Consider the following 15,021-nt stretch of genomic DNA (forward strand, 5'->3'; position numbering starts at 1 on the left):
TTTATCAACACGAATAATAACAAAATGGATAGGGATTAATTCGCAGGCTCTACCGACTGAACATTAAGTATTATTGAGAACAAATGGCAAGCAAATATTTTAATAATAAAAATCTACGTTTGAACCTCCCTTCTATGTAGCACAGAATTTTTTTCCCTGACATTTTTTTTGGACGGATTTATCATCATAACGCTTTATTATGCATAATACAAGTATTCGAACAATAATTTACACATTTCATTTGTTTGATGAAAAAAAGGAATTTCCTGTTCAAGTCAGGTGAAAGGATACTTTACTATACAGGGTTGTACAAAAACGTGTTTTAAAAAAAATGTTTATAACATGTTTTGAACCCAAATTCATTTGTTTTGTATTCAGTTTTTCAAATATCCGTTATTATCCAGTCATCAATTTTTAAGATGTGACGTCACAAAATTGCTATAAGGCTCAAGAAATATTGAAAAATTAAACTCAAAACACAAAATTTGCCTAAAAAAAGTACAGGAAGAAAAATAAAAATCCAAAAATACAGTTCATTCAGTTCCATTTTTTTTTTCTAAGAGAAACTGGAAAAAGGCGTATTTTTTTAGAAATTTGAAGTTGAAAAAAAAACACGTTTAAAACAACAGAAAAAACAGTTTTGTTTTTTTTTATGTTCAAAAAATTGTTTTGTTTTTTTTTGTTCAAAAAACTTTTTGTTTTTTTTGTTCAAAAAACTTTTTGTTTTTTTTGTATTAAAATACTTGACTTGAACTTTGTTTTTTTTTGTCCAAAAAAACTGTTTTGTTTTTTTTTTTGTTTAAAAAAACTGTTTTGTTTTTTTTATTTTTCTTAAACGTGCTTTAAACATGTTTAAAAAACTTTTGTTTTGAACATGTACAAACCCTGCCGCTATAGGAACCTATAGTGCAACATTACAAAAATAGTCCGAAAGTATTATACGAGTAGCTCAGCTGTGCACTAAACATTTCTTTTGAAAATTCTCTATGGTATTTATTTTCTACCTGGGAATAAAACAAAAAAATTATATCAAAATCGTGATTAGTGACCTCAAATTAATATAAAGCGTCATCAAAATGTGATAAAAACATGAAATTTGTAATCACCGACTTTAAATCAATTATTTTTTAAGAAACCGTTTCAAAATTGAATTTCTGGTGAAAAATCAACTAACGCCTACAAGTTTTTCTATAGGCAACTACATATACATATTAACAAGTTACCAAGGCAATGACCCAATGAGCATTGAGCTTGAGCCATGCTTGAGCTGTAAAGAGACAAAAAAAGTGGTTCCACTTTACCCTCGGTGAGCATCGTACTGTTAAAAGACACGGATATGTCGTATTTTTACCAATGTTAAAAAAACGGTTTTTTAAAAGAAGACAAAACAAACGGTTTTTCTTGTTCAAAACTTTTTTTTTTGTTGTTTAAAACAGAGTTTTAAACTGCTGGATAATTTTGCCTTTAAAAAAAAGTAAGTATATACCTAGAAAGAAGAATATTAAAATCTAAAAATATTGAAAAAAACAGCATAAAATATTTGTATTACTCGTATAAAGATTATAAATGTGAATAAATATTTCTAAATTGACCAAAAAATGTTTGAAAAATCGCCTTAAAGATCTACGCAAGTTTATAAAAATAGGGCTGAAAAGTGAAAATGTATATCAAAAATACGAAAAAACTATATTTGCGTATATTTTTTTTCTAATGAGAGGGAGACTTTTTTCTGCAAGGAGAGATTTGAATTATGAATTTATCATGTTTTTTTGCTTCTAACTCAGACCAAGGAAGTACATTCTGTCTTTTTGTTTCTTCAAAGTTCTCAAAAGTCAGACATGAAATCGAAGTTTACTTCATCATTCAAATGCTCAAGTCAAAAGTCTAAATGTCAAGCAAATGCCAATGGGGTTATTTTTGAGAAAAAAAATTCAAATTATTCGCTTCGTATATAAATTTAATTTAATGGCTTTGATAAATTTTTTTAGCAAATTTTTCTATTTTTCAACGAGGTATGTAGGTAATGTACTTTCGACCTGAAAATTGATTCCTCGACTTTCTCCAGTTCTCCATCTGCCAGCAGAGCAGTTAACCTATGATTTTCAGCATTTGGTAGACACCCTCAAGTTTTAAAGAAATATTGAAATGAACGAAATCAATTTTTTTTAAAAATCATATTAAGTAATTGAAGCACAAAAGTTTGATTTTTTTCATTTTGTTATCTTTTCAGAGAAGCAAATTGACGAATAAAACGAAATGTACTTGAACCTTTCGTTATTTCAACATTTTTTCAAGAAAAGCTGTATAAAAAAACACCAAGAACAAAATTAAGAACCAATCACTGCGTGGAATATTGAATCACCGAATCCATAAAATTATAATTATCACCTAATAATAGTCAATGGTCAATGTCAAGGCTCACCTTTCAATCAATCAATGACCACTGTCATATGTTAACAATGTAGGAGAGGAGGAGACGATACAAAATAGCGAGCATCATATGAAATTTTCGCATTCTCCTCTTACCTTCAGGCGCCTGTAAATAAGCCTTAGGCCACCAATCCACCAGCGAAACCACTGCTGTTGAACAATAAAATCAGCAATACGGACATGAAAAAACAACCGGAAATCGAACTCGAAGTCTACTAGTGATGGGATATTATCGATATTTCGGGATATCGATATCGTCAAAATATCGGAGGTCTGATATCGATAATATCGATATATATCGGATGTTTTTGATGTTCATAAAAAGACCATAAAACAGCTGATTTTTGATGAAAAGAGAAACTGAATCATCTCTAAGCTGTTTATATTCCTTATTTTTTTGCTTTTTCAGTGTCTAGCTACCTATTTGGCGCTTTTTAAAATAATGATGACATTGATGACGTAATTGTCAACATTTCATCATTCTACAGATGTGGCCCATGGCTACCATTAATAGCCGACTAAAGCCGTGATAATCACTATTTTACTCTAAAAGAGTCTGAAAATGCTCAAAAAGATCAAAAAAATACCTCGCACAATTTATTTGAGGGATTTTTGCATAATTTTTAAAAATTTTCCGATAATCGATTATCGGCTTCAAAATATCGATATATATCGACGGCGGCAAATATCGATATATATCGATAAATATCGATAATATCCCACCACTAAAGTCTACAGACGTCTGAGACGTCTCGTCTACGTCCACACTTCCACAGTCTACACCCATCGACACTCGAGGCACCCTGTGTTATGGCAGCACTGATGCGCGATAGATCACTACGCAACCTGATGTCGAATGTAAATTGTGATGTGATTGATATATCCTCTCTGATTCTCTCCCACCCCACAAAACGTCTTGCTAGCTTCACTGCCTTCAGCAGTTCAGCTTCCTCTTCAGCATTCGTCACCTTAGAGTGAGTTAGCTTAGCTTCGCTCTTCGTTACTTAATTAAATCGTCAAATCGTGAGATGATCGTGAATATTTCAGATTAAGAATTCATTTCTGTGTATTATTTTAGAATTAATTTATTATTCGTAAACTTTTGTACTCATCATGAGCAAGAGAAACACTAAAAACAGCGTCGTCAAGGTAAGAACAATACAATTACGACATTTTCATGTAGATAGATTATAGATTACACCATCAACAGGTAAAGTTCTTCGAGTTCTTCGTAACAAGGAACCCGATGAATGCAGGCGTCCATTGTTTTTCGTTAGATATTTTCTACTTCGAGTCAAATCGTGCTATTCGATGCTCGATGCCACAATTGATTCGATTAAATTTTTATACAAGTACGTAGAAAATGACTCCTTTCGATATTCTGAAATTCTTAATTTGAGCTTTAAAATACGTGAGATGATAAATAGATAAATAATATGCTTCCACGCTTTCATTGTGAAACATGTGTTCAAACTCCTCCAGTTGAGGAATAGGAAATTGCAATTCGCTTATCTCGTACGAAGGAAACTGCAATATTCGCTTATCGTTCATGATACTTTCAGCTACATATCTATCATTTTCAATAACTAATCTGGTGCAATATATCTTTGTCCACAGCATGTGCGCGATGAGTATAAATTTCAGCACACCCGTACGGAAACTCGTGTCTACACCGATAACAACAACCGCCGTCATACCTATGAAAAAAAGCAAATTAGAACGACCACTCGAGAAAGCTCATTTAGCTCGCCTCGTTATGCGATTACAAACGGAAGTTGGAGTTCTGGCTCTCGTGCTGTGAGCAACTATTCGGCCAATTCGGGTCGTCGCGGTCGAGCGACGTATACTCGAACCTCGAAATATACCTACAAAGGTCCGTATAATGAGCGATATACGCATTCGAATCGTAACTTCCATTCGTCGATTCAAAAATCATCGTACAATCCGCCTCAGCAAGTGGCCAGAAGAGGACATTACAACAATAACGATTACGATTCCGATACAAATTCCTATAAATTCAATTCCGATACCAATTCCCATAAATCCGATTCCGATACCAATTCCCATAAATCCAATTCGGATACAAATTCCAATAAATCCGATTCGGATACAAATTCCAATAAATCCGATTCGGATACAAATTCCAATAAATCCGATTCGGATACAAATTCCAATAAATCCGATTCGGATACAAATTCCAATAAATCCGATTCGGATACAAATTCCAATGAATCCGATTCGGATACAAATTCCAATAAATCTGATTCGGATACAAATTCCAATAAATCCGATTCGGATACAAATTCCTATAAATCTGATTCGGATACAAATTCCTATTCCGATACCAATAATTGCTATTCCGATACCAATTCCTATTACGATACCAATTCCTATTACGATTCCTATTCAGATTCCGATTAGTTGTTTCAAAATCAACGTGGATTGATCAGCTGCTGAGTTGCAAACAAAGCTGATCGTTTATTGTTTTTTCATTCATTGTTTTATTTTTATGTTATTCCTTTCTTTTTTCGACGACGATTCCTTGTGATGTCGGACTTTGATATCTAATTAGTTTTATGTTGAATCAATTTTTCTCCTCGATTAAGTACCTCAATTCACGTTTGTTCGTTTAATTTAGTTTAAGTTAACGTTTATACTCGATAGAGATATTGTTTTTTTCGATTTGATAACTCTAAGTATTCTACTTTTGTATTCATTTTTTATATGTGTTAATATAGTTAACTTTTCAGTTCATGAAATGAACTCGGTTGTTGAATCATTTCACGTGTAATTTCAACACTGAACCCCTTTCGACGAACTTCAGAAACTTTATCAATTTGGTTAAATCATGCTCGACTACGAAGACCGTCCAAAAACGCTGCAATTTTACCCAAACGACGATAACTTTCAATTACCATAAAATTTTTACAGCTTTGCCATCTGAAATCCATCTTATATTCCGGGAATAATTTTTTATAACCTAAAAAATCGTTTAGCTCGTTTCGAATAGGTTAATGATGACCGTAAACTGTACGGTAGCTATGATAAAATGTCATCTCGATCTACACCCAAACCAGGAAACAATTTGGAATTCTCATAGGTACGATGTAAAAGGGTGTACCTAGTTTAATTCATAATTTGAAAAATACTCAGCCACAAAACTGAGTTGTACCATTGGTTTCAACCAGTTTGAGCTATTTTCATCGTAATTCAATTAGCTATTAAATTGATTCGTAAATTTTTTAAAACACTATAATTTTTTACCCAATACCCATAGTGAGCATTATGAGCTGTAAAAAGACACCATCTCTCAGTAAAAATGACTAAAACTAGCTCTGGATTTACTTGCGAGCTCAAAACACACTTCTGAGGCAGTTTTCCAGGAACGCTATCTCTAATTTAGGGGTTCCATGGAAACAGGGATGAGGCCCCAAACGATTTTTTTTTGGGTTTCGGGGCTTGGGCTTTCAATCAAAAATTTATTAGGTCTTGGGCTTGGATCGGGGCTCAGGACACTTTGGGTTTGGGGTTCAGGGCTCAGTGTCCAGGGCTTGAATGAAATGTTCAGGGCTTTTTGGGGCTTGAAATTGAGGGGTTCCATGGAAAAGGAGCCTTAGTCATTTTTTTGTTTTTTTTTTTTTTTTTTCATTTACAATTTTGAATGTATTAACATTTTTTTTATTAATTTCACCATATTCAGTGATACTGAACTGTTCTTCCATGAAAAAAAAAAAAAAACGAATTGGAAAATGCTAGCTTGTAGAAAAAATTTTCAAGTTCATTTAAACTTATAAAAATCAGTGAAAAAAAATTGATCTTATTTGATTTTCTGTTGAAAAATCAAAAAAAAAAAAAAAAACATTTTAAGGGCAGATTTCGTTTGCTTTTTTCAACATTATTTGAATGCAGCAGTTTATTTTCCACAAGCCCCGAAAAGCCCTGATCAGAGTTTGGATTTCGGGGCTCACGTTCGGGGCTTGGTTTTCAGAGGAAAAGGTTTCGGGCTTTGGGCCAGAGCTTTGTAGGTTACAGTTTTTAAGGTTTTGGGGCTTGGACATTCGAGCTTCAAGGAAATAATTGGGACTTTTTCGAGTTTCGGGTCCTGGTCCTGGGCCGGGCCTCATCCCTGCATAGAAAAGGGGCCTTCGTCATTTTTTTATTTTTTTTTTATTTTTACAATTTTGAAAATATTTTTAAAAAATTTTAAAATAATTTCACCATATTCAGTGATATTCAAGTGTTCTTCCATGAAAAAAAAAACCGAATTGGAGAATATTTGCTCGTAGAAAAAATTTCAAGTCTATCTATTTGAATTTTGAACATGTAAAAATTGGTAAAAAAAATGACCAAGGCCCCTTTTCCATTTAACCCCTTAATTCAGACCTCAGATTGGTTTATTATAGTCAATCAGAATCGTTTTCCATTAGCGCTCTGTCGCTCTCTATATCGGAATTTCCACGAAGCTGAAGTGTGAGTGCGTTGTTGTTGTTGTTGGTACATATTTGGGCTATTTCATCCTTATACTATTGAAGGCGTTTTTTTACGTATTTTGTGGAGAGGAGAATTTGAAATTTGATATGGGTGTATGATATATTAATTTCCAGGTTTTCGATGACCTGGATTCCAAATTTAGCATCCGTTTTTCGAATGGAGTGGAGGTGAAACTGATGGAGGGGAGAATTTGAAATTTAACCAATATAAGCGTACGACACATCGTTTGTTAGGTTATCAATTTGGCAGACTTCAATGGAAGTGGGGAATGAGGCTCGGGGAGGGGGAGAATTTGAAATTCGACATTTACAAACGAATGAATTCACATCAACACACACATCGTTACGAGTATTTTTTATATTTTAAAAATAAAACAGTCTTCATGAAAGATAAAAAAAGTACTTATATACAGAGAAGTTAAATATCAAGGAGGGGGAGAAGAGAGATAGAGATATAGAGGGATAGAGGAGCGAGAGAGAGAGAGAAGATATATGACAGTTAAAACCTACAAAACTATAGCGTAACATCAATCAATGGTATAAATAATGAAGAAATTAGATATGTACAAAATTAATTCTATGTTACATTACATTTAAAAACACGCGACACTTATACATATAAATCTAAAAAAAAAAAAAATGATAAGCGAAAAAGAGAACAAAGTTACGTGTATAGTGTAAAATAATAACGCTTTAAGCGTCCAAGAAAAATACGCGATCATTACCCTCTTAAGGGTTCGAAGGAAGAATAAAATCAAATTAGGGACTAGTGAAGGGAAAAGGGCGAACATAAAAAAAAAATACGCGGAAGATTAAGAATTCTGAGTCGAATCAGGGTCATGTGATGCACCTCGAAGTTTAATATTCTGCAATAGGGTTGCCATCCAACTAGGAGACTTGGGTTCTTTATGTTGAGGTCTATTTGGATTAGGAGGAGTTTTATTTTCACCTGAATAAACACAAAAGTGTAGGTATATAAGCGTAAAATATTTTTAATTTGCCACAAACTGGAATTGGGAGAAAGGAGAAGAACGGCGGATTACCTTTGGAAGATGAATCGTCAGCATTTTTCACTCCATTAGCTACTTTATTTTTGGTACCACGAAAGTCTCTGACGACGCGATTCATCAATCGTTTTAAATCCGGACTGCGAGTCGAACTGGTTTGCGGTTTTTGATCGGTTTCTTTGTTGAATTTTCTTAGTTTGTCATTAAGGGCGTTATGCAGCTCGCTGGAACCTTCGGGTATAGCGTTGGTTGAGCTGAAAGTGGAAAATCGTTAATTTTAATCGATCAGACGATGTTCGAAATAGTCTCTATCTATAGCAGTATAAAGGCTTACCGTCGATCCTCGTAACTACTGGTATTCTCACTGGATGACCAACTTCTTTTATCAGCCCCGCTATCGCTAGTACGATTTGATCTTTCGTAGCGGCATACTCGTGAAAAATCCATATCTTGGGTTTTCTCTCGGCTGCCTTTTCGACTTCCTGGATGACTGCGGACACCAGAACTAAACAGAAATTCACAAATTGGAAATTAAAAAATGTATACCTACTATAATTAAAAATTTTAAATTAGGTATCTATCATTTATCAACATTTTGAGAAAAACAAATCAGAGTTCGAGTATTTTGTAAAAAAAAAAATTTGATAGACTTTTAAGATGATGACAATTTATTTTGTAGCCATCAAAATTTTGGTAAATACAATTTGAGAAATTTGGTAGGTACTCATTTGAAAAAAATCATTCTTTTTCGTAACGTTTCTTCTTTAATTCTAGGTCACTTGAGCACGAAATAAACCAAATTTGAGCACCGGTTCCCCATTTTCAAGAAAATTAAATTTTTCCGAAAAAATATGACTTTGTTCAGTAATGGGATCAACGGTTGAAATTAACACCAGATTCGGACTCCAGCGACCTCGAATCAGTCCAAAAAAAAAAACAGCTTTGTATAACAAAAAAATACCATTCACATTTTTTTGAAAAAAATAGTTTTGGTCTGGTTGCGAATTGAGTAAAATCGTTCTACTGGAAAAAATGCTTTTGATGCCAATTTGATCTAATTTTTATTTTTTTCATGTGAAAATGGGCTAATTGAGGGGCTGCATGGAAAAAGGGCCTTGGCCAATTTTTTTCCCACTGATTTCCACTTCGTGTTTTTTCATCATTTCATGGAAGAACACTTCAATATTATTGAATATGGTGGAATTGATAGAAAAAATAATTTTAAAAACTATATTCAGAACTGTAAAAATAACAAAACAGAACAAAAAAATGACTAAGGCCTCTTTTCCATGGAATCCCTGAATTTAAAGTTTCAAAAATTAACCAAAAAAATCGAAAAATAAATTTCAGCTCCCATTTTCTGACATTTTTAGGATTTCGTGCCAATTATTTTCTATAACGTTCCATAAGTTCTTCAATAATTATAGCTCAAAGTGTTTTTATTTCCAGTTCTTTTAGAGTAATTTGAGATAACTAAAGAAAATAATCACAGAGCTCGACTCAATTTTTGTTTAAAAAAAAGAAAAAAAAAGTAACTTCAACAAGTCCTTTAAAAAGTAGCCAAAAAGTTACCAAAAAAAAAAAAACAAAACAAAAAACAAAAACGTGAGAAAAGCATTTCAAAACAGAAAAAAGTCAGCAGTAAAAAAAAAACTAGGATTATTTTGAGACTTTTTGGCAATTTTCGGCAACAAATTGAGAATTTTTTGCAATTTCTGGGAAGCGAGGAGATTGTCAATTTCAGTAGCAAAAGAAAGACTATTTTTGGAAATTTCTGGCAAAAAGCAAGGCTTTTGGGCAATTTTGAAACCAAAGTGAGACTTTTTGGAATTTCTTAAAAAAAATAAGTTTTCAACAATTTTTCCAAAAAACAAAAAAATTGTCAGAATTATAGACAAGAAGCAAGACTGATAATTCTAATAAAAACCAGAACTTCTTGGAAATTATTGGCAAAAACTTTCTACATTTTGGAAATTTCCAGCAAAAAAGCAAGTCTTTTAGGTAGGTAATTCTTCGAAAAAGAGTTGGACTTTTCAGCAAATTCGCTAAGAAGCGAGAATTTTGCGTCAAAAATTAAGACTTTGCCAATTTAGCAAAAATCAGGACCTTTTATTGGGTAATTAGGAGCAAAAGAAATGACATTTTTTCGCAGTAGGTATCTGTCAAAAAAGCAAAACTTTTAGACATTTTTTTTTTTTTGGAAAGATGTGAGACTTTCTAGGATTTTCTGCAAAAAAAAACAACACGTTTTAGCCACTTTGCTTACTAACAAAAATTTTTGTCATTTTTGAAAGAGAAAGAATTTTTGAAATTTTAAGCAAAAAAAAGGAATTTTTGTTTTTGAAATTTTTATAGAATCTATGGGACTTTTTGCAACTTTTTGTTTTGGGTAGTAAAAAACTAGATTTTTGGGTATTTTTTCCAAGTAAATAGAATTTTTCGCAATTTTGATAAAAAACTATATCTTTTGTCAATTTTTGGCAAAAATCAAAATGTTTACAATTTAAGCAAATAGCAGATAATGTTTATGAAAATTTCAAAATTTACCTGCCTTAAAAATTATTTTTTTTCAATTTTAAAAAATTCACTAACAATCCTTAAAAAACCAAAAATTATTTTTAGCGCACAAAATTCTGGTTAATGGGATTTAAGGACATGTTCTTTCAATCTAGTTTAATTCTTCTCATTTTATGAAAAAAAAAAACACATTCACTAATCCCCACATTCATTTATCCCCACACTCATTTTTATTTACCTTTCAGTGGATATTTTAAATTTCAACGTCTTCTCCGACACGGCCACTTCGGTAACTGTTTCTTCTTCCTCGTCGGTAAACTCGTCCATACTTTGGGTACCTTCTTCCGAGAAAATAGACACGTCTTCGGATTTCTGAGGAGAATCGAAAGACAAAGTAAACATCAAAACTCCACTTTATCAAATCTACCATCAGCCCAATTACCCATGTTGTATTATAGCGTGGTAAAACCCATACTTGTTGAATAATATTGGCTCGTTGTTCTAGCTGAGCTTGAATAGAGGAAGCAATACACGGGGAACTAGGACTGGTAACTGTGGAGGATGCAGTCGTCGCATCTAAGGTAACTACAGATTTACGTTGTTGTCTTTGTTCGTCTTTGACTGCTTCGTTTAGTTTGCGGTAATAGTCCAGGGCGTCTTGAACAGGCTGAAGGATCATAGGCTGTGAAATAAAGAGAAAAAAAATGTTAAAACGAGAAATTTACTCTTTTTTCCCCTAAAAATAATTAGTTTTAAAATTTTATCGAGTCACTGTCCCCTCCCCCCTCATAAATTTTGTTCGAATTACACACGAAATGCGAACGTATGTACAAAGAGGATCGAGTAGGTATGTTGCAACGTAAAGCACAATGTACTTAATTCACGAATACTTTGAAAATGCAAAACGCTTGTGGCTTGTACTGCACATTGACCAAAAGGTGTAAAGCCTACGTCCTACAACCAACACTGACTCGGCAATGAAAAGGATTTCACCTCATACAACAGATGCTCTAGCTGAGAGTGTACTTACGCATGATAATTCTTGTCAAGTTTAATAGGATTTTGAACCCTTAGGCCGTGGCCAGCCTATCATCCGTTGTCCAGCAGAACGTAATCGTAATACACTCTCAGGGTACAGTAAAAAATACACCATATAGACTGGCTGGGATTTCACTGATGTAGGATACGTGCACCAACGTTGTACGTACTACGTATAGAGCTATGTACACGTATTGTACTACGATGACGATGACGCATTAAACCCCGAGCTTTTCAATTTAACATTTTAACACTTACTACTAATACGGGAAATAGATCGACGAGCGCTTCGAATAATGGCAGTAGCACAATACCGATGAAGCTACATTGCGACGATGGTTTGGTGATTTTTTCTCGATCCATGAATGGCGTCACTGGTAGCCCTTCTTCTTTCTCTTTGTCGCTTTGGCTGAAAAATTCCTGCAATCAAACATAAACGAAATGGTTGTTTAGTTTTGGATACCTATGAGAATGATTCGCAAAATGAGCTTTGGTCACATTCGCGTTTTTAAAATTACAGATTAAAATTAATTTTCGATCGAATTTGACTGAAAGATTGGGAAATAGAAATTGATTTTTGTATCCTTGAGAAAAGAAAACTCCTTCAAAAAAAAATGATGTGAGCTAAATTGCCTATCCAGTTTACCGTAATTATCCATATTCAGACTCTGCATTATTGAAAGATAATGTACGAGTAAAATAAGTTGCCTACTCGATTCGCCGCAAATACGAATAAGTATCATAATGTTTCAAAAGAAAACTCAGCTTCTCAAAAAATGTTTTGGAACTGTTTTGAAATTTTTTTGTGGCTGAAACTTTTCATTTGAATTTACCTAATGAGGAAAAAGTCCTACCTTGTGAAATTTTTTGCATAAAACCGCCAATTTTTAGCAAATTTTCAGTAAGAAAGGATACTTATGGCAATTTTGACAAATGGCAAGATTTTTTATTACTTTTGGCTAAACGCAAGATTCTACGGCTATTTTGGCAATTTATGGAAGAAAATTGAAATTTTTTGCAATTTATTGTAAAAAAGCGAGACTTTTTAGCAGTTTAAGCAGTTCTGGAAAAAATCTAATTTTATGCCAGAAAGTAAAACTTTTTGGAAATTATTGGCAAAAACAATTTTTTTTCGCAATTCATGACAAAAAAGCAAAACTTTTTCACAACTTTTTGCAATTTAAAAAAAAAAAACAATTTTAATTTAAGGCAGTTTTTGGCAAAAAGTGAGAATATTTGAAATTTTTTCTCCAAAAAAAGACAATAATTTTTGTCAATCTTTGGCTGAAAGCAAGACTTGAGCACTTCCAAATCTTGAATTTAAAAAAAACTAACCAAAATTTTGAGAAATGACCAATCTTTGGTAACATGGTTACTTAAAAAGTAACCGAGTACAAGCCCTGAAATCAAGAAAAGACCACCTGATTTTATTAATATTTTGAAGCTTCAATCATCAGTTACCAGTAAGTACCTATTTTTGATAATTTAAAAATAATACCTACATTATGCAATATTATTGCAATGTAAATTACAAATAAAATGAAAAAAACAAAAAGGATTGTCAAAAAAAAAGAAATCAAAGCGAACAAACATTAAAAAAAATAAAACACATTTAAAATATTTTCAAACCAAATAAAAACTTGAAAACAAATTTAAAAGTATAGGTACTACAATCCTGATAATTTGAAGTACATAATATAAATAATCAGATCAGGATAAGAGACAGAAAACATGCAAATAGTGTTCTGAAAATATAAAAAGTGAAAAGTGCCCATTAAGTATTTTAACATTACATGAAAAATTGAATAATATTTAAAAAAAAGCTTTGCTCAACACTTGAATTGATTTACTTACATACTTGAAAATTGAAAAAATTAAAAAACTAAAAAAGAAAAACTTTATTTGCTCGAATAAATTAGGTATAAGATATTTTACTTCAAAAAATCAAAACAAAATTTATGATGATGAAAACCCGAAAAAAACGAAAACACCTACAAAACAAAGCAAAAATATTGAAGATGAAAAAAAATGGTTTCATTAGACAGGTTTTTTATATTTGGTAGAAACATCAAAAAATTAAAGCCCTCAATCCATTATTACAAGAAACAAAAAACAAAAAAAGCTCAGGTACTATGCTGATACTTTTTTCATTTTTTTTTTTTTTTTTTTTTTTGTTGAAAATTTAGAAATAAGTGTAAGTAACTACAAGAAAATGATACCGGTCTATTGTCGAAATTTTTCAATACCCACAATAATGAAAAAATCGAGTGAGTTTCAGCTGTCATTTTAATGTGCTTACTCTTAAAAAATTGTTATGCAACAATTTTTTTTCAGTTTCCTTTTCAGTATTTCAAAAATAATTTTCAGTTTACATAAGTAAGTAGTTTACCACCCAGATTTTTCACCTTAATTTTCATCAATTTGAATTTTTGAAAAAAAAAATTTCAAAAAAAATCATGTCAGTTATTGCTTAGCATTGAAAAAATCAAAAAATAAACTAGAATTCCTTCCATCTAAAGTAACCCTCCACTCACCAAGAGAGGTAGAGGGCGTAATAAACATCGCAATTCTCTATTATTTCTGATTTAAAAAAAAAAAAACAAAAAAAACTGTTAATCTGTGAACATTTTTATACCTCAAGACACAAGACAACTTGAACTTGGAGCAAAATCTGTTTGAAGGGTTTACCTAAAGAGAATCAATAGCAACTTGAAGTCATTTTGTTTAAATATTGGCTCATTTTTTTGAATTTACTCCCCCTCCCCCATTCATCGAAGTCATTGAGTCCGAGAATCTGTTCATTTTTTGGACACGAATCATCGATATTCCTGAGTCATTAATTTAAGAAAAAAATGCGAGACCGTGGGAAGGGAAGAATGTTCAATCTAAACAAATACAAAGGCTACAAATTTGATCCTGAGTAGCGATTTCTTGTATCTATGTATCTAATCTAATATTGAAAATTATAAATTAATTTAAAAATCTGCTTACTTTGAACAATTTATCCAACCAAGGTTCGGCAACATTCATTGGTCGAGCTTCGTTAGAAATATCGGCCACTTTGATCAACACCATCAATAACTGCAATAAACCATTCACAGCATATAAGCATACTCATCATATAACTCATAAAAATGTGCTAGAAAATAGGTTTATTTAGTGGGTAAAGTACGACTTGTATTTAAATTAGCTGAATTTATTCGTACTTACCAAATTCTTATGGGCTTTTTTACTAAAATCGAATCCTTCGTCCAGAGCTTCTCTAAAATTCATGAGGATTTCGTTATGTCGAGCCATATCCGTAGCTAAAATGCATCTAATTATACTCTCGCGAGTGTAGCGATAATCAGCCGGGGCTAAATTTTCGAAAATATTACATTCCGGTAAATCCAATATGCGGAAGGCCATCGAACAATGGTGGTTCTCTAAAGGCGATATGTCATTGTATCGTATAGCTAATTCGGTGCGAGCGTTAACCTGCAAATATAATTAAGAGTAAGTACCTATATACGTATGAGGTACTAAAATGACACTCTGAA

General features: G+C 32.4%; 2 protein-coding genes across 2 annotated transcripts in view; one reads left to right on the forward strand and one right to left on the reverse strand.

Annotated features, from left to right (window-relative positions):
• Positions 1 to 2,959: 2,959 nt before the first annotated feature.
• LOC135844401 (clumping factor B-like) lies at positions 2,960 to 5,193 on the forward strand. The gene is made up of 2 exons (XM_065362597.1): positions 2,960 to 3,579; positions 4,048 to 5,193. Exons 1-2 carry the CDS (start codon positions 3,544 to 3,546, stop codon positions 4,849 to 4,851), a joined length of 840 nt encoding a protein of 279 aa, XP_065218669.1. The 5' UTR covers positions 2,960 to 3,543; the 3' UTR covers positions 4,852 to 5,193.
• Positions 5,194 to 7,260: 2,067 nt separating this feature from the next.
• Positions 7,261 to 15,021, reverse strand: part of Pde9 (phosphodiesterase 9) — a 92,165-nt gene continuing 84,404 nt past the window's right edge. The window contains exons 9-16 of the mRNA XM_065364769.1: positions 14,693 to 14,959; positions 14,474 to 14,563; positions 11,741 to 11,902; positions 10,887 to 11,126; positions 10,683 to 10,816; positions 8,262 to 8,432; positions 7,964 to 8,181; positions 7,261 to 7,869 (exon numbers count right to left, since the gene is read on the reverse strand). Of these exons, the coding sequence (XP_065220841.1) occupies positions 7,733 to 7,869; positions 7,964 to 8,181; positions 8,262 to 8,432; positions 10,683 to 10,816; positions 10,887 to 11,126; positions 11,741 to 11,902; positions 14,474 to 14,563; positions 14,693 to 14,959 (1,419 nt within the window). The 3' untranslated portion in view covers positions 7,261 to 7,732. The remainder of the gene's footprint in view (positions 7,870 to 7,963; positions 8,182 to 8,261; positions 8,433 to 10,682; positions 10,817 to 10,886; positions 11,127 to 11,740; positions 11,903 to 14,473; positions 14,564 to 14,692; positions 14,960 to 15,021) is intronic.

The sequence above is a fragment of the Planococcus citri genome, chromosome 4 (genome assembly GCF_950023065.1).
Source record: "Planococcus citri chromosome 4, ihPlaCitr1.1, whole genome shotgun sequence".
NCBI classification, from domain to species: domain Eukaryota; kingdom Metazoa; phylum Arthropoda; class Insecta; order Hemiptera; family Pseudococcidae; genus Planococcus; species Planococcus citri.

Excerpts from the sequence above, each read along its gene's own strand:
- LOC135844401 (XM_065362597.1), top strand. The coding sequence starts at position 3,544 with ATGAGCAAGAGAAACACTAAAAACAGCGTCGTCAAG. Across the intron at positions 3,580-4,047 it reads CTAAAAACAGCGTCGTCAAG|CATGTGCGCGATGAGTATAA; the intron begins GTAAGAACAATA and ends CTTTGTCCACAG.